The 22,716-nt window shown below is 36.7% G+C and overlaps 1 gene segment (V, D, J or C); it reads left to right on the forward strand.

The window, feature by feature from the left end:
* The first annotated feature begins 15,990 nt into the window (after window positions 1–15,990).
* LOC122121236 lies at window positions 15,991–16,669 on the forward strand. The segment is given in 2 exon segments: window positions 15,991–16,132; window positions 16,257–16,669. Coding segments are annotated over 2 exon segments (483 nt in total).
* The last annotated feature ends 6,047 nt before the right edge of the window (window positions 16,670–22,716 follow it).

Raw genomic sequence — 22,716 nt, forward strand, 5'->3', positions numbered from 1 at the left:
AAACCTGTTAGGACTTGATCACATTTGTGAAAACATATACCTTTGCAGACATCACAGTCCCTGTGTTAACTCATATACTCATTTTGAATGAATGACAATTGTGATCCAGTATGACACTGTGACATTTCCAATTCATTGTAACATCACAAACCTATTGTGACCCCATCACCAATATAGCATCACTTAATAATTGTGACATCAAAACATTATTATGTCATAATATTGTGACACACATTACCATTGTGATATTACTGTTCCATTGTGTTTTCACAAACCCAGTATGACCTCATTACATTCAAGAAAATTCATGGCCTTTGGGACTTTAAGTATCTTCTGTGAATTTGTATCTCCATTGGGAAGTAGCAGCAATTAAAATTAGACATGTGGTTGTGATATTACAAACTCATGACATCACAAACCTATTGTGACCTCATCACCACTTTGACCTCAAAAACCACTGTAAAATCACATTGTCCATGATTTCACAATCACATTGTGACATCCAAAACCTATTATGATCTTTTAGAACCTTTCAAAAACACATGGTCTTTGTGACGTTGCAGTCACTTTGTGTACCAATATCCTGGTTGTAAAATAAGGAAATTGAGGTCAGACCTGCCATTGTAACATCACAGGGACATCATCATAAATGTGACATTATATAGTCATTAAGATACCATCAACTCATTTTGACAACACCAACCTACAATGACATCATAGCATTATGACATCATACTATCATTGTGATGTCATAAACAGTTTTGAATGCCTATTCTGTGATTTCATTTTATTTCAAATGTGGCACGTGGGTTAATATCAGAAATGCATTGTGAACTCATAGTCATTGTGATATCACAATCTCTTTGTGACATCACATTGCCATTATGATACCACTAATCAACTGTGACAACACAAACCTGTCCTGTCCTCATAACTTTTGTGACATGCTGCCATTGTAATATATTAGGCCCTTTCTGAGCTCATATTCTTTTTGGACCTCATAATATTTCAGATATGAAATGTGATATCAGAATCCACTGGGACTTCATGACCCTTGTGACATCAAACTACCAGATGTCATGACCATTGTGTCATGGTTTGTGACATCACAAACCTTCACAGTTTCTGTGTGGCATGGAGTGAGATCCTTTCATATTTTCAAGTTAATGTGAAGGACTCTATAAAAATCTATAAGCAAATGTTTGATGCTTTGCTAGTGCTAAGTGTTGGCTATTTGGAAGCAAAACACAGAACAGCCAGGGTTCACTGATTCCTGTCAATGATGAAACCATTCAATCACTGAGCTCTTCTCTGAATCCTCACTCCATGTGTGAATGACAGAGACCCAAGAGAGGCCATGAGCAAAGGGACTTGATGTGACCTGGCTGCAGTTTGAATGCAGTCTCAAAACTGGGAGAAGTAGGATGAACTTTCAGCGTGTAATAAACCTGACCCATCGCTGATACTTTCATGCTATGTAGATAGAGGTCAGCCATTAACAATTCAAACAATACATTGAAATAAAAAGTGAAAAAAATTCAATGACATCAGTATTCAAATACCAAATCGCAAGATGATGGCAAGTGAAATGAACTACAACACATGGACACAAAAGGTTTCTCTTTGTTGTTGTTTTTAATGTACTACGTGGTTTCTTTTTCCTTTTGTGTCTTTAGTTCCCCATATAGTTTATCCCCTGCTGTCACTGTAGTTGATTTTGGTACCCTGGGTATTGTATGTATGTTTGTCTGAATTAGGGAAGAGAAGGGGAACAAAAAATGCTGAGACAAAGGACAAAGGGGGAATGAATGCAACAGTGATACTCACAAGACAATATGTTGGAAATGTTCTGTACAACTTGGGGTGGTTTGTTGTTGGAGGGAAAATGGGAGAAAAATGGGGGAGAGGGTAACATGCTTGGCAAGGATTGTACTCACTACATAACTTACGTAATTAACTGTAACCTCTATATAGATCAACTTGACAAAAAATTAAAATTTAAACAAAAAAGAGAAGTGGACTGTTGGTATCATGGACCACACTGTCTCCTCATCTCTTAGCATTAGAAGGAAAAGAATAGGAAAAAGTTACAATTGAACTCTGAAGCAATATCACTGATTAACCAAATCATCTTTTGATCAAAGATGTTAGTTATTCATTCCATCATGTCCCTCTAATTAGAAATCCCCTGAGAAACAGTTTAATGTCATGAACAGACTCTGATACTCTAAGTAATCATACTTGGAGACACAAGTAGTACAGTATCATTGACCATTTTCAACATTCCTGTCAGTGAAGACAACCTTAATTTGTTTTAGGTGTTTTGAACATAGGCAAAGGAGAGAATGTTATCTATTATGTCCATAGAGTTCATAATGATAGTTCCTTGGAATTCTGACTGCCCTTTTCTTCCCTAATATTTAACTCACAGCCTTGTTCACAGATGGAAGAATGGACAATGTTTTTTTTCTCTTCTAATGCATCTATTATACCTATTACAATACACCTATTACACATTGGGGTTCTTATTCCAAATAGCTATTGTTGATTGTAGAGTGTTTGCTTTTAAGGATTATAAATCTAAACCCTTTGCAAAGACCATGGGCAGAAAAGAAGATTGGGCTTTCTGAGAAACCATGTCCTTGGCTACTTAAGGCTTGGCCTTACCTAGCTTGACTTCATATTGAGAAATTGAGTGGTATTTCAGGAAAGAAGCTTGTACATGCCAAGGATAATAGGATTGATTAGCAACAAGGCAAATTCTTCTCCTAATAAAGAAATAGCACACAAGAAGGCAGAGCACAGAGGTAGGGAAAAATCATATCTTAGTATACAAATGAGCTTCTGGGGAACCTTACTGCATTGTTGGTGGGAGTGTAAACTTGTTCAACCACTTTGGAAAGCAGTATGGAGGTTCCTGAAAAGACTTCACATAGACCTCCCCTATGACCCAGCAATCCCACTTTTGGGCATTTAACCAAATGCTTACAAACAAGACCACACTAAAGCTACCGGCACGACTATGTTTATTGCAGCCTTATTTACCATAGCTAAGATCTGGAACCAACCCAGATGCCCCTCAGTAGAAGAATGGATCAAGAAAATGTGGTATATATACACAATGGAATTCTATGCCTCCACCGGAAAGAATGACATTGCCCCATTTGTTAGGAAATGGAAAGACTTGGAAAAAATTATATTATGAAGCAAGACAGGCCCAAAGAAACAGGTCCCATGGTTTCCCTTATTTGCAATAACTAGTATATGTTTGAGTCAAGCAGAAAAGATCATTTAAGTTGATGATAGGGAAATGAACCCTAAGATATGTATTCAAATTTTTTTCTTTCATGCTATTGTTTCTAACACAATTATAATATTATTTCTTTGTTGCTTTGTATGTCCCTCCCCCATGGTATAACACCTGCTTTCATGCTACTTGATGTTGTTATAATTTGTGGAGGGGAAGGGGAAAAACAAATCGTTTAAATAGGGATACAGGTGGACCCATTGCAACTATGAGATGTACAACTCCTTATGTAGAAAATGAACTTTACAACTTTGGTGGTGGGTGGGGGGAGGGTTGGGTAGGAGGTGGGGGAGGCTTGGAAGGGATGGGAAGGGGAAACAAAGGAGGAGGCTACAATGCTTGATAAGAAATGTACTCATTATCTTGCCCATGTAATTGTAACCCCTCTGTACAGTATTTTGACAATAAAAAAACAAAGAAAGAAAGAAAAAAACAAATGAGCTTCTGAATCAAGTTTGTTTGAACTTCCTTTGTAGCATTTTCTTTTGTGTCTCTATTCTTCTATTCACTGCATTGTAAACAGAAATCTCTGCCAACTCTACTTTAAATTTTGTCAAATGATCTATGAATTCTAATGGATATTTTTCAATAATGGAAGAATATTTCTATCTTACATCTTACTATGCAAGTATAAATATCTAACTATACTTCAATTTAAATTGATTTTAAATAAAATTAAGAAGGAAAGAAATACAATGGAGGTTTGTGAATCCTTTCTTAAAAATTAACTTTGATGGCTCTAAAAGAAAGGCTAACGAATGGGTCATTCGGATTAGAATATGATGTGAGAGCTGGGTGCTGGTGGTAAACCTAGATACTTAGGAAGCTGAAATCTGAGGGTAGTATTTAAAAGCTATCCTCGGAAGGAATTTGTGTCTTTCTCCAATTAATCACAAAAAATAACTGGAAGCAGAGCTGTGGCTCATGTAGTGGATGGATAGCCTTGAACATAAAAATTTACAGCTATAGACCAGGCCCAGAGTTCATGCCCAGGACCAGCAAAAAGAAAAGAAAGTGAACAAAAGAGAAGATAAAAGAAAAGGCAAGAAATATGAGACATGCACAGGTGAGATATCATGGTGAAAGCCCTTCATGTATTTAATATATACTAAATAAATGAATGAAAAGAAGATAAAATAGGTTCTATGGGTTTCTGGGAAGAAATGACAGAGAAGGAAGGAGAGGAAATGAAGGTGAATATGATTTAAGTGCTTTAATGGCATATGTAAAATAGAACAGTGAATCCTGTTGAAATGTTTTAAGAAGGGAAAGGTGGGGATAATGAACAGGGATCAATGGCATGAAGTTGATGATATACATTGTATGCACGAGTGAAAAAGTCACAATGAAACACTTTTTGTACAACTTTTACATGCTGAAAAACAAACAAATTCATTCTTATTTTCTAGCAGTACAAAAGCAGTGGTCAAAAACTGTATATGTTGCTATTTTCTACAGAAAAATATCACTTTCTCTTTATGCTGTCAAAATTTCTCAGCTCAAAGTCATGCAAATTCCGTTACCCAGACAGGTAAATTCAAGTTTTAATCTTAGTCACAATATATATAATAGTCATGAACTTGTTAAGAAATGATTGTAGAAAGTGAATGATTTCAAAACACACAGGGAAATTGATGAATTAATGCCATATTGGGCATAATGGCTGATACCTGAAGTTCAGACTCCGAAGGAAACAGAGAATGTTAGGAATGTGCTTCTAGGTCAGTCAGGGAAAATTCGTAAGGCCATACCTCATTCATTAGGCCACCAGAGAACAGTTTCTTTTTTTAATAAGTATTTTATTGTGAAAATACTGTACAGAGAGGTTACAGTTACAAGATAAGGATTCAAATGGCTTTTTCTTTCTTGCGATTGCTTCCAACATATTTCTAAGATGATTTCTTTGTTGTTTGTATGTACCTCCCCCATGGTATAAGCCCTGGTTTCACTATATTTGATGCTGATATAATTTGTGGAGGGGAAGGGAAAAAACAAATTGTTTAAATAGGGTTACAGGTGGACCCATTAATGAGATTTACAAGATGTTATGTCGAAAAAAGAGAACAGTTTCTTTAGTCTGGCCTCCAATTTTGTGATCTTATCACTATCGGTGACCAAAAGTAACCATGTTGCTGAATGTCTCTCAGATTAGATTTGTACTTGTTTTCTCACAGGTTTATATTCAGTGGTGCATATATGAGACTAAAGTCCAGAAGTGCTGCTGTGCTCTTTTGGTGGTGTCTGTTAGGAGGTTCATGTTTTGAATTACCATTACTAGCAGTCTTCCTTCCAGTTCTAGACTAAGGGGATAGCTGGTAGATTGTTCTGCTCAGTTATTCTTTCCCCTTGGTAATTTGTGAGAATGCACGGAGAACTTTTTGATATCTTACAAATAGCCTGTTCCTTATTGAAATATCATTATGAATTCAAGGATTTACAATTTCTTTAACGGATGTGATATCCAAATTCATCAGTGAATAGCACTTGATAGCTCATTTCTTTTCTCTTATTAGTTTAGCTCAAGCTAACTTTGTATCCCACACAGTAGTGACTCCTTAGGTTCTGACACCTGCACAGGCCAATCCCAAACATCTGGATGTCCTCTTGTGTCACTCCATCTCAGCACACAAAAATTAGGGAGCCTGTGAAAGACAGTTTATTCTTTCCAGAGGCTGCCTTAGAGAAAAACTTGTAAGAACCCAGAACCTGGAGACTTCTGAAGAAACATGTATATACTGTTCAATAATATTCTTTTTTCACTCACTATTCTCTTGAAAGCTTTAGGAAAATAGAAGTACTTTTGATGATGGTTTGTGATGGTTTATCTGCATTGTCAAATTAGTTGGATTGCTGCAAGATGAACAAACTATACTTGTTGACATATCTGTGAGAGTTCCTGTAGAGAGAATTGGCTAAGAGAGGAAAATCTACGCCATTGTACACAGCCCCTTCCAAAATGCCAGGGCCTCTTTTGAAGTTAAAAAGGAAGGTGGAGTAAGCAAATCAATGTGTTACTTGGCTGCCATTATATGAGCACTCTGCCCATATGGTACACTAAAGTTTCTAATCTATGAGCTGAAACAAAGAATTCTGCTATTTCAGGTGTTTTTACTGAGGACTTAGTCACAGAAATGACAAGTTAAGTAACACATCTTTATAACTTAGGTTCTAGCTTACTTTCTGATTAATGATGGAAGATGGATGCTACACTGAGAGCATTTGGTGTCCCCATTACTGGGTTGAAAAGGATGATACTTATTTCAGTGGAAACTGGTAATTTGTTGCAGAAGATTTTTTCAAAGTGAGAGTTTAAATGTGGGAAAACATTTATCAGTGAAGGAAAGCTGTAATGCAGAGGGAGTAGAATAAGTTCCTGAACACATGGATTTATGCTTAGGAAGATGAGATGTGGAAGTGAACATCACAGAAGAGCTGCAGGCCAGGCAGTGGGTTCTGAGACCTGGTGACTGGGTGCTGTGCTACTTGGAGCAGAATGGTAGGGGCAGCACTTCTCTGCTGGAGGAAACTGGGTATAGAGCCTCAGACAATCAGGACTACACCAACTACAACCCGCCCCCCCACCCCCCATCTCCAACTCCAGAAGCTTTGCCTTAAGACTTCTGAATAGTTTATGAACACGTCCATATTTTAAGTCCTTTATAAGCACATTTGACATCTGTAACTAAGAACAGTGACCAATCCTCACAGAGTGCAACAGCCTGTTTTCTTCTAATTATAACCCTTACCCAGCATACTGGCTCCAGGTAGCCAGCAACTAGCAACTTTGTAAGTCATCAGGACTCAAGGCAGAGAAGCAGAAGGGGAGCCATTGGTTCTTTCCACCTGCACTATGCCATGAACCAAATACTGATGGATTTCCTTTACCAGTTCAGCCCTCTACATGCTTTCAGTGATTCATATTTGGTAAAATGCGGGGTGTCAAATGGAGGGATTCAGGGATCTCTGTGCAGCTTTTTTCACTTGTTTCTGTGTCCTCCCCTGTGTGGAATTACTTCCTCCTCCTCCTCCTCCTCCTCCTCCTCCTCCTCCTCCTCCTCCTCCTCCTCCTCCTCCTCCTCCTGCCCCTCTTCCCCCTCCTCCTCCTCCTCCTCCTCCTCCCTTTTCTCCTTCTCCTTCTCCTTCTTCTTCTTCTTCTTCTTTTTCTGTCCTGGGGCTTGAACTCTGGGCTTGGGTGCTGTCCCTGCGCTCTTCAGCTCAGGACAAGCGCTCAACCGCTTGAGCAACAGCACCACTTCCAGTTTTCTAGTGGTTTATTGGAGATAAGAGTCTCACGGAGTTTCCTGCCAGGGCTGGCTTTGAACCGAGATCCTCAGATCTCAGCCTCCTTAGTAGCTAGATTACAAGCGTGAGCCACTGGCGCCCGGCTTAGGTCTTCTTTTTCAACATAATACTGGACACCTTCCTCACCACCCCATAAAAAAGGGTAGAATTTTATCTCACAAATTACTCCTCAGGTTGAACAAAGTGGTATTCAATCAATTTGAAACCACAGCTCTCTACAATGTAAGGCGGTGAATAACAGTTGAGTATAGAATCCCTAAGGAAAAAGAGGAAGACCTAAGTAAAGACAGGATCCAATTGGGATAGAATATTCCTAATATTCCTAATAAACTGTGCATAATACCAAATGGGAAGAATTATGAAAGCAGCTGTCATGGTGCTCTTCTAAAGAGTTAATTTTGCCAGAGGGGCTTCTTTTTCCATATGAATTTATTACTACCAGAAATAATAAGATAGGTTGAAGTTATATAACTCCTGAAGTAGTGCACTGAGAATGAGTATTCTTTCTATAATGCCTTGCTGAAAAAACTTATACTTGGAGTCAGTACTACTGAGATCTAGGTTCAGTGAATGAAATCTGAAGACCAGAGTTTCTAGCAAACTGAAAAGGAATGCTTCTGATACTTTCTCCAATTAACCAGCAAAACACCTGCATGTTGAATTGTCAAATGGTAGACCTGCAGCCTTGTACAGAAAAAGCTAATGGCAACATACAGGCCCTGATATCAGTATAATCACACACACACACACACACACACACACACACACACACACACACACACACAGAAACTGCAATATTAAACCCCTACACACCACTAACAATATACAATACAAATTTAATCCATAGAAAACGTCAAAAAGACATTTTGGAATATATTCATTAATATTTCTAGGGGGAAAAGCTTACTTTATAAGATATAAAGCTAAAATATTACCACTAGAGGGCAGAAAAACTCAGTAGAAAACAAGCTGGAAACTTCATCTTGTCTCTATTCATGCCTGCTTTCTCAGCAAAATAATATTTCAGGGAAGATTCATGTCCCCCTTAGTTATGTTTACTTGGAAGAGGCCTGTAAGAAGTGAGTGAGGTGATGTGAGATCACTGGGGCTGAAGCAAACCCTATAGTACTAGTGTCTTTAGCAGATGAGGCATTGGGGATTGCTGTCTCTGTCATGGTGTCTATCTCTGTCTGTCTGTCCCTGTCTCTGATCCTCCTGGTCTGCACTTCATTAGGTAAAACACGTGGTCAGCTGATACAGATGGATTGCCATAATAGTTTACACCACTTGGATATTCAGCATTTGTTGTTTGTTTTTCAAACATTCTTTTCATGAATAATCACTAATTTATTTTTCTTCACATTGTCATTTCTACCTTTTAGCACCTTGATATAGAAAACCTTCTATCAACTCTTGCCTTAGGAGAAGTTTTATGAAATATTTAATGCACTCATACATTCATAGTAGTCACAAGGTTCTTATACCAACATATTTCCTCTGCCTTATAAACTTTTTGCAGATTAAAGAGGATAATTCTCACAAATCTTTTCTTCTCTGAATTGCAAGAGGTGTACAAGAGATTATGATGTAACATGCTCATTGGAATGTCTAGGGCTTCTTGATCAGAGTCAGCCTTCTGTCATGCTATTTGAAAATAAACAGCAGAAATTATAGCATGGAAAACATCAAGTTACTTCATACAACAGAAAAGATGAAGAATTATATAGGATTTCTCTCACACAAATCCTCATAATTATGAGTGACCTAAATATTATTTTAGATAATAAATTGTTGTTATTTTACCAAAATCAATGTTTCAATCACAAGAATAAATTACTTTCCTATCACATTATTAAATGCGGAGACATACATATATGCATAGCTTTTTATTTAAATATTGACAAATATTTAAACACTTTCAGATGATGTAATTTCAAATATTAAAAGATACATGAAATATTGTCTATACATTACAAAAGTCCTTCCAGAATTAGAAATACTTTACTTGTGTGCACATTCATATGAGACATAGAGCAGCAGGGAGCTGAGGAGTTGGGGTTGTGATGCCATCTTGCTGCCATTCACCCGTATGATGCTCTCAGACTCTTGTTGCTAGGAAAGCCTATGAGAGCTTTGAGCACCCAATCTTGGACCTGAGCAGCCTATGCTAAGATTCAGAGAATTAAATATTAGAACAGGGGCAGTGAGTTCTTTGGAAAAATAATGGAAAGACAGGAAAGATGCCATTACTCCTAGAAATATAAATGTATGTTTGCCAGGTATTTGTCAGCAAACTTAAATGCTTCATTTTCAGTCCTAGTTCCTACAATTCTAAATATAACATGCATTTTATATCATGTACTATGCTTTTAAAAATAACATAGAGTCAATTTTAAAACATTGATTTATGTAGCCTAATCAATGAAATTCTTGGTATAGAATTGCAAAACATGGTGAAACAAGTCTTTGAAACACATGAAACAGTTAATTGTTTCTAGATTGCATGAGAAGACTGCACTTTTCAGACTCTTTTTCTATTTTAATACATGTTTGATTTCTTAGATAATGAATAGGCACCCGGTCATCCAAAGCAGACTTCTTAGATTACCATCAGTGCGAACACTATCTCCAAAATGAGTTCACACATACTTAGAAATCACTTGTCACTGCACCTCAGGACAGTTAGTTAAACCTATGACATCTCACAACCTACGAAATTCTTCTGTCACCATGAGATTTGAGGTGTCACAGCTCCCCCTGGGTACAAAATAGGAAATACCTTTAGTTCCTCAATTCTGGTAGAACATTTTTTTATTCTTACTCTAAATACAAAGAACCACATTTACAAAAGAATGGAGAAATAGTACCATGAACACTTCTAGACCTGAATATTTTGAACAAATCAAATAGAACCTCTGATCTCACAGAGCTGCTTTCATTTGAAGGCAAAGAGCAGAAATTGAACAAAAGCTTCTCATGATTCTCTAATTTCTGATACTCCCCACATGCAGCCTTCCCTTTCTCCCCTCACCAAAAGTAACACAATTACTGAAAAAGATGAGCTGTGAACATCTAAGTCCACATTTTGTCTCCTTACCACCTGACATGATTAGAGTTAAGAGTAGGGTGATAAGTTACATTTGACCATTTGTATTTTCTTAAAACAAAACAACCAAAATAATCCCTCTGATGCAATTTCACTGAAGGCCATATAATCAAACTATCTTTTGAACACACATATAAATTTTTCATTCCATCATTTATATGCAGTTGGAAATCACCAAACACACAGATCAGAGCCATGAATTACACCTCAATCTCTATTAAGTAAATCTGGATCCATTTGTAGCAGAGCATTGTTTTTGTTTTTTACTATTTTTACCATTTCTGTTAGTGAAGAGCACCAGTCTCCCTTTGTTTTTGCTGAGTTGTTCACAAGCAAAGGGAGAGAAAGTAATTCTTGCCTATTATATAAAGTCAGTCAGATTCAAAATGATAGTTCTTTGGAACTGTGCATTACTTTCTACCTGTAATCTTTAAATTGGCCATGGCCATTTCTGTTTGCTTTATTAATTCATCTTTTGCAACAATTTGTTACAATACATCAATTACACATGGAAGTTCTCACTCCAAATAGCTATGAATGTTTGTAGACAATTTGCTTTGTAAGATGCTGAATCTAAACCCATTGCAGTGAACATATGCAGGAAAGCTGAATAGCCTGTCTGAGAAGCCATGCCCTTGGCTGTGATCATCTCAATATTTGTCCAAGATTTGGCCTTGTCGGTCTTAGATTCATGGAGAAAAAAATGACATGGTAATGGTATATGAGAAAGAAGACTGCACATGGCTAAGAGTATACATATTCTTAGGATTAGGTAGCAACAAGCCCAAACCGTCTCCTAATACAGAAGTAGTACAAAAAGGGTAGAAGAGACAAGTAGATAAAAATCATATCTTAGTATACAAATAAGCTTCTGTATTAACTTTTGTTTGTGATTCTTCTCTGGAATTTCCCCTTGTTTTTGTATTCTTCTGTTCACTTCTTTGTAAACTGAAATCTCTGACAACTATCAAAGAAATATTCCCAAATGATCATGGAGTTCTAATCACTGTTATTCAGTAATGGAAGACTAGTTTATCTTATATCCTACGATGTTAGTAAAAAAATCCACAATGTAATTATGATTCAAATTTAATTTAATTTAATTAATTTATTTATTTTAAACTGTAAAGCATTCTATTTTTTTTAATTGTGAGAATAACATACAGAGGAGTTACAATTACATGGGCAAGATAATGAGTACATTTCTTATCAAGCATTGTTGTCTCCCCTTTGTTTCCCCTTCCCATCCCTTCCAATACTAGCCCCCTTCGCCCCATCTGATTCTCCCCCCATCCCCCACCAACATTGTAAAGTTTGTTTTTCGACATAATGACTTGTACATCTCATTGACTTATACATCTCATTGTTGCAATTGGTCCTCCTGTATCCCTAGTTGAACGATTTTATTTTAAAATAAAATTAAAAAGGAAAAGAACACAATGGAAAGAGGTCAATCCTTTAAAAAATACAATTGATGTCTCCAAAAGCAAGATTAATAGAGAGGGTTGTTCTGATTAAAAGATGATATATAACCTGGCACCTGTGGCTCACTACTGTAATCCTAACTACTCAGGATGCTGAGATATAAGGATAATGGGTCAAAATCAGCATGCCAGGAAAGTCTGTGACACTCTTATCTCCAATTAACCACAAGAAAGGTGAAACTGGAGCTGTGGTGTAAGTGGTAGAGAGATAGAATTGAACACAAATACTTAGGGACATTGGTCATTCCCAGAGTTCAAGCTCTAGAACCAGCAAAAAGAAACAGAAAGGAAATATGATTTATGCACAAGTGAGATACCATGGTGAAAGCCCTTGGTACAATTAATATATATATGAAACAAATGAATGACAAGAGAATGAAATAGGCTATGTTGGCATTTTATGGAGCGAGTACTATGAATGGAGGAAGTTATATGAACGTGAAGATTATTGAAGTGCTTCTCTGGAATATATGAAAAAGGCCAGCAAAACACATGCAACTTCTTTAAGAAGGGAAATATGGGGATAAGGATGAGAGATCAAGGGTGTGAGGTTAATGGAGTACATTGTATGCTTGTGTGGAAATGTCACAATGAAACTCTTCTTGTACAGTTAATATATGCTGACAAGGACTAGTGTATGTCTAGGACAAACAGAAAAGCTCAAAAGCTATGTACCTATGACCACATAAAATGATGCTAAGCAAAATGCATCCCAAGATAGCGACACAAATGGTTTTATCTTTCTTGCTGTTTTTTTAAGGTACATTTATAATGTACTGTGTGATTGTTTTGTTTCTTTTGTATGTTCTTCCCCCATGGTGTAACCCCTGTTTTCACTGTACTTGATTCTGGTGCCCTGCATCTTGTATATACATTTTTCTATTTTGGGGAGGGTAATATAGCAAAATGCTGAAATAAGGATAGAGATTGCCCTTTATAACAATGAGACGTACAAGATGCTATATTGAAACCAAACTTTACAACTTCATTGGGGGAGTTGTGGGAAGGGAGTAGTTGGGGAAGTGGAGAGGGAAGGGACAGAAGGGGAAAACCAAAGGAGGAGATACCAATGCTGGATAAGAAATGTACTCAATACCTTACTCATGTATCTGTAACCCCTCTGTACAGTATTTTTACAAAATATATATATATATATAATTTAAAAAGAAATTAAATATATTCTTATTCTGTAGCAGTATAAAAGCAGTGGTCAAAAATTGTATGTGTTACTGTTTTGTTTTTTAACATATATAGCTCACTATGTCATTATATTTTCAAAAAGATCTTAGTTTGAAATCACTGAGGTTCCCTTAACCAGACATGTGAATTCAATCTTTAGTCTTAGTCACTGTACATACCATGTTTATGAACTTGTGAAGAAATGGCTGTAGATGAATGATCTCAAGACACAAAAATTCCAAACAAAAGAATACTTTAATGGTCATGATGGCCATAATGGTTCACACCTATAGTTCAACCTCTAGAGAATGGTAGGAATATGGTTCCAGTTAAGTCAGAACAAAGTAGTCAGACCACATCCCAATAATCAAGCCACCAAGGAACAGGGTTTTAGTTCAGTCTTAAATTTTGTCTTCTTGTTGCTCGTGGTGAACACATACTAATCATGTGGATGAATGTCTCTCAGATTAGATTTGTGCCTTTTTCCCCTCAGAGTTCTTTCAGTAATGGATATATGTGAGCAAAGTCTAGAAGTGTTGCTATGTTCTATAAGGACATCATTACTGATGATCTTTATTTCAATTCTAGATTAAGGTGTTGGCTATTGGATTTCTCTGCTATATAGTTGTTCTTTTTCCTTTGAAATTGTGAGGATTTGTGGAGAAATATATAGTGGTTTATGGATATCACATCCCTAGTGAAAATATCACTACTAATCCAAGGACTTACAACTTATTTCATGGAATACTTTGGTATTTATTCAATATTCAAAAACGCTCAAATCGGCGAGTGGGCATTCTTGTTAGCTGATTTCTCTCCACTCTTTCTATTTATGAGAGAATAAATGAGGTCAATTAATGAAGGTGCTATCTGTTATTAAAATGAAAGCATCATTACTTCTAGATTAGAAAAAATTATCCACTTGTGCATCTATTCATCAATATGTATATATATATTTACATGTACACATTCATATATACATATGTATACATCATACATATGTAAATTTATGGTAATTACTTCACTCACATCAAAAAATTAGGTTATTATTAAATGAATTCTTAGAAAAATTTTCTGATTTTCTTTTTTCCAGAAAATATTCAGTATAAAAATCTTTGAAATATGTCACTAACATTAGATGAAATTTTCATTTAATTAGCTTACTTTTTTTACCTCAAGAACATTGGCTCTAATTTTCCCTCATTAATTTAGTCATATGATCAACAACTCTTCTGGGTGATATGAAACTCTTGGTGTTACTGCCACTTATATGATCAGATCATACACACCCTGCCCCCAACCCCAGATTTGTTCAGATATTCCTCAGAATGTGATAACATGGATAAGATGAGCCAACTTTGTATCCCATGCAATAGTGACTTCCTGAGCCCTGACATCTGTACAGGAAAATCGAACACATATGGATGTCCTCTTGGATCACTCCATCTCAGCACCTACAATGGAGTAAAAAATGATGTTTCTCCCTTGCACAGAAAATCAGTTCTCCCATGTTGCCTTATCCTAATATGGATGACATTTCCATGTTCTATTGATTTCAAGATTCTGTTCAGAGATTTCAACATACTCACTTTGCATGGGCCCAATACCTTTTACCCAGGTGTGCAGCACAGTGTTCTCTTAGGATCTAGAAGAGTCCACTGAACAGGAGACATATGTAGGTTTAGGCCACAAAATAGGCTTCAAGATAACCTAAGTTTATCCTTCTTTTTTTTTTTTTTTTGGGTCCGGTCATGGGGCCTAAACTCTTGGCCTGGGCGCTGTCCCTCAGCTCTTCAGCTCAAGGCTAGTGCTCTACTACTTGAGCCACAGTGCCACTTCCGGCTTTTTTCTTTTTGCTTATGTGGTGCTGAGGAATCGAACCCAGGGCCTCAGGCATGCAAGGCAAGCTCTCTACCACTCAGCTACCTTCCCAGACCGAGTTTATCCTCCCTTTTAAGGAGAATTTATCTCTGCTTCTGAACATAGTAGTTGTGGTGAAGATGATTAAAAGCCAGAAGGAATAATATGAGAACCTTCAGAATGGACATATAAAATGATACAAAATTCTAGGTCAGTAAAAATTGTAAAGGCTGTTCAGACATGAAGGGAGAAAGGCTCTGAAAGGACGTGCTTGTACGGATCACCTGGGACAAAAACTCAGAGATGAAGGAGATAATAAGGCTGAACAGCACAGTACAGAAGTCCAGGCATTTTCTTATCAACACAACAGCTACACTTATTCATTACAGGACAACAGTGCTGATAAATTGACACATACAGATTATCAGTGAATCAGAGCTACTGTAAAAGTTTCTGTCCTGCATAATAACAAAGAAATGCCAAATTTGTGTTCTGCAAAATTTGTTTATAAATTTCTGGCACTAACACTCCAGTGAACAAGTCTTGACTCAGTTAAAGAAATAAGATGGAAAAAAAGCTTTGATCCTCAAAGCTACCATTGTTGTGAGCACATCACAGGAAAGCAACTTGGAGATTCTCTTCTGTGTTTAAAACTTATTCTGTTGCCCGACCTAGTTCCCTTGAGACTCAGAATGCAGAGTTGCTGAGATGAGGCAGCTGGACAGCTTTGTATAACTCTGCTGCTGATTTGCATGCACCAACAGCACAGCCCAGTGTGCTCAGGACTTCTTCATAGGCTGCTCACATTAGGCAGTAGTCAGACCACGTCAGCACACAGCATGGACATGAGGACCCTTGCTCAGCTCCTGGGGATCCTGCTGCTCTGGCTTGCAGGTAAAGTAGGACAATGCTAGGGATTAACACAGCTCAGTGTGATCCAGGATGTTTACTCTTCAGGGATGCCTTCTTATAACTTGATAATTAGTGTGGATATTTGTTTTCATGTTTCTGCTTCCAGGTGCCAAGTGTGATATCCAGATGACCCAGTCTCCATCTTCACTGTCTGTGTCTCTAGGAGACACTGCCACCATCACTTGCAGGGCCAGTGAGGACATTGAGTATTATTTAGCCTGGTACCAGCAGCAACCAGGGAAAGCTCCTAAACCCTTGATCTACGGTGCAGATATTTTGGAGTCCGGAATTCCATCAAGGTTCAATGGGAGTCAATCTGGGACAGAGTTCACTCTCAGGATCAGTGGCTTGGAGCCTGAAGATGTTGCCACTTATTACTGTCAACAGCATAGCAGTTTCCCTCCCACAGTGATACAAGCCATAACAAAAACCCCCCAGGGAAGCTGAAGTGTGAGTCTGGGCTGCCCCAGCTGCTCCTCCTGCTGCCTCCACCTGCTCAGAATGTTGTCAGAAAAGGCCAGTTAATACTAGGAGAGTCTGAATTGTATCAGTTGATATTTATGCAATAATAAAATAAATAACGGTATTTAAGCAGGAATTGCCTTTAATACAAAGAATGGATTCATTGCTTCAGATTTTATTCCCTTATTTTCTGATAGCCTATTTTTTTTATTAATGTACATATCTGTAATCATTAATGGGATTCTGGGTTTCTCAGTATATGTGTATTATGTGCATTGATCATAGTCTTCCATCTTTCTTCTGTGTTCAACCTCCTGCGCTCTGATCCTGTGCCCTTGTCAGCCCCATAGTATCACTATTGCATTTTATTTTTTAAAATTTTGCTTGAGTGAGAAGGAGTATAGACAATGCTCTTTGTCTTTACTATTTTTGTTAACAAGGTGTTCTCTACTTCTATCCATCATGCTGCAGACTATATGATTCTTTATGCATGTTGTATGTATATATATATATGTATAAATACATATATATGTATTTATACATATATATACATATATATGTACATATATACATATATATGTATTTCATGGGGCTTGAACTCTGGACACTAGACACTGTCCCTGACATTTTCATGTCATGGCTAGCGCTCACCACTTGAGCCACAGTGCCACTTCTGGTTTTCTTGTGGTTAATTGGAGATAAGATTCTCATGGACTTTTCTGCCCCAGCTGGCTTTGAACTGTGATCCTCAGATTTAAGCCTCCTGAGTAGCTAGGATTACAAGCCTGTTTTAAAAGACAATGTTATGTAAATGTTTTTTCTACTCATGTGTCTTGTGTTTTAGTTCATCCAGACATGAATGTAAATAAACAATATTCAGACTTTTTAGGCACAAATTTAATTGTGTGGGAGCTCAGTTTTGAAGTTAGGCTCCTTCAATTCTTCTGCTTGATTTAGCAATAGTAAGTCCTGATCTTCAACCGATAGTCAGCAGATCACTTCCACCCTTCATCTCACATTGCTCCACACAAATCACAAAACAACTCTTGTGTGGACTGTCTGTTCACATATTCAGAATCCATCCACCTTCCTCAAAGCAGCAGGGTTGGACCCCTGTGGATCTGGGGAATGGATGACCTGTCATGGAATGATGGTCAAGAGGATAGATTTGAGGAAGAGAGCCACAGAGCCTATAAAATTTAAGCTTTGAATTTTTAGTTTAAAACTTTTGTGGTCATGAGGGTAATAAAGATTGAAAAAGATGATTCTGTTTTAATTATATCTTTATTATCTTTAAGAAATAAGATAAGAAATTATCATTCAACACGTCAGATTTGAGTAAAATAATATCATTCTCTCCTGTCCCTCCAAGGACAGTTGATATTTTTAAATTCTATTTTATTGTCAAGATAATGTACAATGGGGATACAGTTACATATGTAAATTAGTAAGTACATTTCTTGTCGAACATTGTTACTCTCTTTCCCATTTTCCTCCCACTTTCCCTTCCTCATTATGTCCCACCAAGATGTAAGGTTCATTTCCAACATATTGTTTTGTGAGTATTGCTCTTGCATTATCTCTTTTTTCTTTTTTTTTCTGGTTTTCCCTTACGGTTTATCCCCTGTTGTCACTGTATTTTATTTTGGTGCCCTGTGTACTATATATACATTTATCTGAATTAGGGAAGGGAAGGGGAACAACAAAATGATGAAACAAAGTTGATTCTTGAATTGTCCTTTCTCTCAGAATGTCTGAAGGAGAGCTATGCCAGAGATCTAATTTCTGGTGAACAAAGGAAGATATCAAAGTGGCAATTTATACTTACTGGATTATCAACATGGGACTGTTTGGCATGAAACTCTGATTATTGTTGTTACACTCTGTGGGCCTAATTGAAATAGAGGATGGGAACTTGAACCAAGACACTGTCCTTTACATAGAGTCCTTTTTGATCCATCAGTTCTCTTTTGACTTTCTGGTGTTCTTAGATTCCTGGCAGCACTTTTCATCTCTGCCCTCACTCTCTTCCTCTCTGTGTCTCTGAACTCAGGGTAATAACCCAGGTCATGTGATGCTGATTTTTGTCTTACATTTGTGTCATTGTTCTGAAATAGATCTGAACTAGTGTGGGGTTTTAGGGTTATCCTAAGTCTAGTTCCATTCACAGGGCCAGGTTGCTTGTTTGGAGGAAGTAGAAGGTTCATCATAAGAGATAACCATAGAACTACAGTAGGCACAACATAAAGTTTATATTTAGGTATTAAATTATATGTGTATATTCTTTGTCTACAAGTTGTATAATTAAAAGAATCACAGGAAGTAGGTGTAATCTAGGTCCATCATATAACTAACTACATGGAAGAATCCATCAGGGAAAGTCTCTCTCTGGATGTGTGTACCAAACATACATACTTCGTCTCATTCAATTTTATTTAAGTCTACACAGCAAGATTTGCTGTGCATTTCATCCTGACAGGAGTATGGGAAAATGCTTCTGGGGTCACATAGAACCCAATCACATAACTAGTTTATATCTAATTGTGACTACAAAAACACCCCTCTGTGTAGTATTTTCACAATAAAAAAGCACCATGCCTCACTCGTTCCTGAATATTGTGTTTCATTAGACACAGCTGCTCTTCATAGAGGGATCAATACTGTAAAAACAGGAAGTTAAGAGATCACTTGAAATTGTAAAATCTGTTGTTCACTTCTCATTAAGATGATATTTTGATAGTATGCAATTATGAATTGAAAAGAAATTTTCCTCAAAATACATTGTTTCTCCAATTTCCAGATTTCAAGTGGAAAAGTCACATTTGAGTTGAATGTTTTCATCTTTGATTTTCAAACTTCTGCTATGTACACTGCATCATTGCTTAATGGAAAATTTTTCCTAAATTTTATAATGATATGCTAGTTCAGACAAATCTCTAACAATTTTACTGAGCACTAAAAGGGATTTCTCAATCCACATGTGGAGTCTCTAAGCATATGACAAAGGCAAAATCCTATACTATTATCCTTGCTAATTATTTCTTAATTCTGAATTGTTTATATGTAGAAATAGTGACATCATTTAGTAGCTATAGAATTCCTAACAGAAACGAAGACGCAACTTTCTATGATCAATTTTTATTACTCCTTTGGTAACATTTTTGATTTTATGATTATTTGGTTGTCTTGAGACACAGAAATTCCCCACACCTCTTGCACTTCACAAATGAGTTGCAGATGAGTCTCCATGTGTTCACCATTCAAGAGATGGAACAAGGTTAGAGCCGACTTCCAGATGTTGAATGTCATTGCCATGTAGTGTCTATTATATAAATATAGCACAATTAATCTGCTCTTGGTTATGCTGTTTTAGCTATGGATCTTATATAGAAAAAAGCTGTGATGGGAACAATTATTTTCATTGGCTTTTTGGAGCTCAGTTCAGGCACAGGATTCTATCTTTTTTTTAATTCTATTTTTAAAATGTTTCTTTTGGTATTTTAGTTTACAATTCTGAACAACATGCATTTAGTGATATTTATTTAATAATTCATCAACATGTTTAGATATTAGATATCTAATATATAAATTTTCTAAACATGACAGAGATTTAGTGGTACAAAAACCTGCAAAAATCCACAGACACACACATCCAATGAAGATTTCCCCTGCTGGATTCTTCCATGTAGGCTTAGTTATACTATGGATCTAGACTATACCTACTTCCTGTCATGCTTTTTATTATCAACGTGTACACAAAGAACATATAATATATAATACATAATATAATACTTAAATATAAGCTTTACTGTGTTGTGCCTACTGTAGTTCTATGGGCACAAATACAGAGTGTCAGATATCTCTTACTTATGGGCATTCAGCAGTCTACTTCCATGTAAAGTATTCAGACATTTCTGCCACTAGAATGAAGGAGTTAGAAAGTTTCTTGTTTCTTTTTTCTTTTTGCTTATGTGGTGCTGAGGAATCGAACCCAGGGCCTCAGGCATGCAAGGCAAGTGCTCTACCACTGAGCCACAAAGGAGGAGGCTACAATGCTTGATAAGAAATGTACTCATTATCTTGCCCATCTAATTGTAACCATTCTTTACAGTATTTTCACAATAAAAAATAAATAAAAATTAAAAAAAGAAAGTTCCTTGTTTCATTGTTTTTTGATTTTTTTCCCCACTGAGAAATTACAAGCTTTGGAAAAAGAAAACTATTATATGTTCTTTTTATTTATTTTCAAATAATTATAAATGTCCATAAAGTTGTGAAGAAAATTACTAGGAGGTTTTTTGCATCCATCCCCCAGACTATCCCAGTACCAACATCTTTGTATAACTGTGCTGCATTATTTAAACCAGGAAATAGACATTGGTTCAATCCATATAGATACTACAGTAGTCACTTGCACACTTTGGTGTTTGTTCATGTGCAGATGTGTGTGCATTGGGTTTGCTTATCACATGAGCAGCCCACATGTAAGTGTGAATGTTGAGAATATATAGGTACCCCATATTTGGGTTTCTCTGTTGTCAACACCATCATGGAGGAACTGTTCCCTACCAATGCCACAGACTCCTGGGGCTGTCCATTAGCCACAGAATTCCCTTTTTCCAATCAGCCCTGGCCAACACTTCATAAAAAGAAAATATAAAAAAGTCCTGTTTTAAGATTGGCTGTATTATTCAGTATAGCTTTCTTATGGTTCATCCAGACAATGTATATGATAGTTTAGCTCCTGTTTATATTGAATAGAATGCCTTGGTTGAAGAAACACATATTCTTTTATTTTTTTATCAGTTAATAGTTGGGAAGATTCTTAGTTTTACTACTGATAAGGATTCTAAGACTATTTCTTTAAAAGTTTCTATGTGAAAATTAAATGCATTACTCTGGGATAAATGCCCCACCATTTTTTTTGGAAATGTATTTTAATAGAGCTTTCAAGTTTAGAAAGCACTGTCCAATTTCATATTTTTTATTGTCATGATGATGTACAGAGGGGTTATAGTTACATAAACAAGGTAATAATTACACTTTTTGTCAAACTTGTTACCCGATTTCAAGGTCATTTTAACATTGCTGTAGCATTTTAAATTCCATTCAGCAATGGATGACTATTCAGCTCCCCACCATGTTTAGCATAGTTCCTGTTATCTTTATCCTTTTTCAATTTATTTCCTCTCGAAAGTTTATGTAGCTTTTCTTCTGATGATATAGAAACTTGTGCCAGACCTCATTCAGGTTCATGGCCCAGACCATAAACACTTTCCTTCTGAACTGCACTTCCTTCTCCCAGGAAGATCCATAGGAAAGTCTTCCAGTATCCTCCTTCCCATGAGTCCGCAGCCTCATCTGTCAGGCAGAAACTCACAACCCATGAAGTGTAAGCCTGCCCATAGCTCTGGTTTGAGATCATTATTCCAAATTCTATCATGGATTCTGGTGCCTGAGTCTGTGTGGACTGGAAATTCACAAGCCACATGGCCACATTTGCTGAAGCCAGCCCTGGAGCAGATACATCATGAAAATTTCAGGGGTTATCCTTAGAATCTGGCTTCTTTCAACCCTACTTGTGTCAATGCTTTTGTGACCTCTCTTTGTCAATCTATTAATGTGTCCCCTAAGTTTACCAAGTGGCTTTCACACCTACACAGCACCCAGCTTCCTTCACCTTGTTTTATTTAGTACCAGTTTTGTCTATCCTGCAGTTCACATGATAAAGGAAGAATAAAACAATGATTTTATAGTAACTTGAGGAAATACAAAGGAGAAATAATATAAATTTGTACCTTGTTTTAGAATGATTGGACATTTTTTTCTATTGTTTATTCAGAGTTTAGATGGTCAAAGCACCCTTGGCTTGTGGCCCAGTTAAATAAATACACACATAGAAAAAAGTATGAAAAATGCGAATAAATAAAATACATTTAGAACACTTATGAGACTGTATAACAAGTACATATAAAATAGTGACCCATATAACTTCAGTATTTCCAAGGGTAATATGAAAAGGGTCTTCCATGTACCATACATATATAGAGCCATAAATTCATATTTAATAATCTAATATGTATTTTATACATGGAAATGTTTCT

Source organism: Dipodomys spectabilis, unplaced genomic scaffold, assembly GCF_019054845.1.
Source record: "Dipodomys spectabilis isolate Male_0828 unplaced genomic scaffold, ASM1905484v1 ptg000187l, whole genome shotgun sequence".
In the NCBI taxonomy this organism is placed as follows: Eukaryota; Metazoa; Chordata; class Mammalia; order Rodentia; family Heteromyidae; genus Dipodomys; species Dipodomys spectabilis.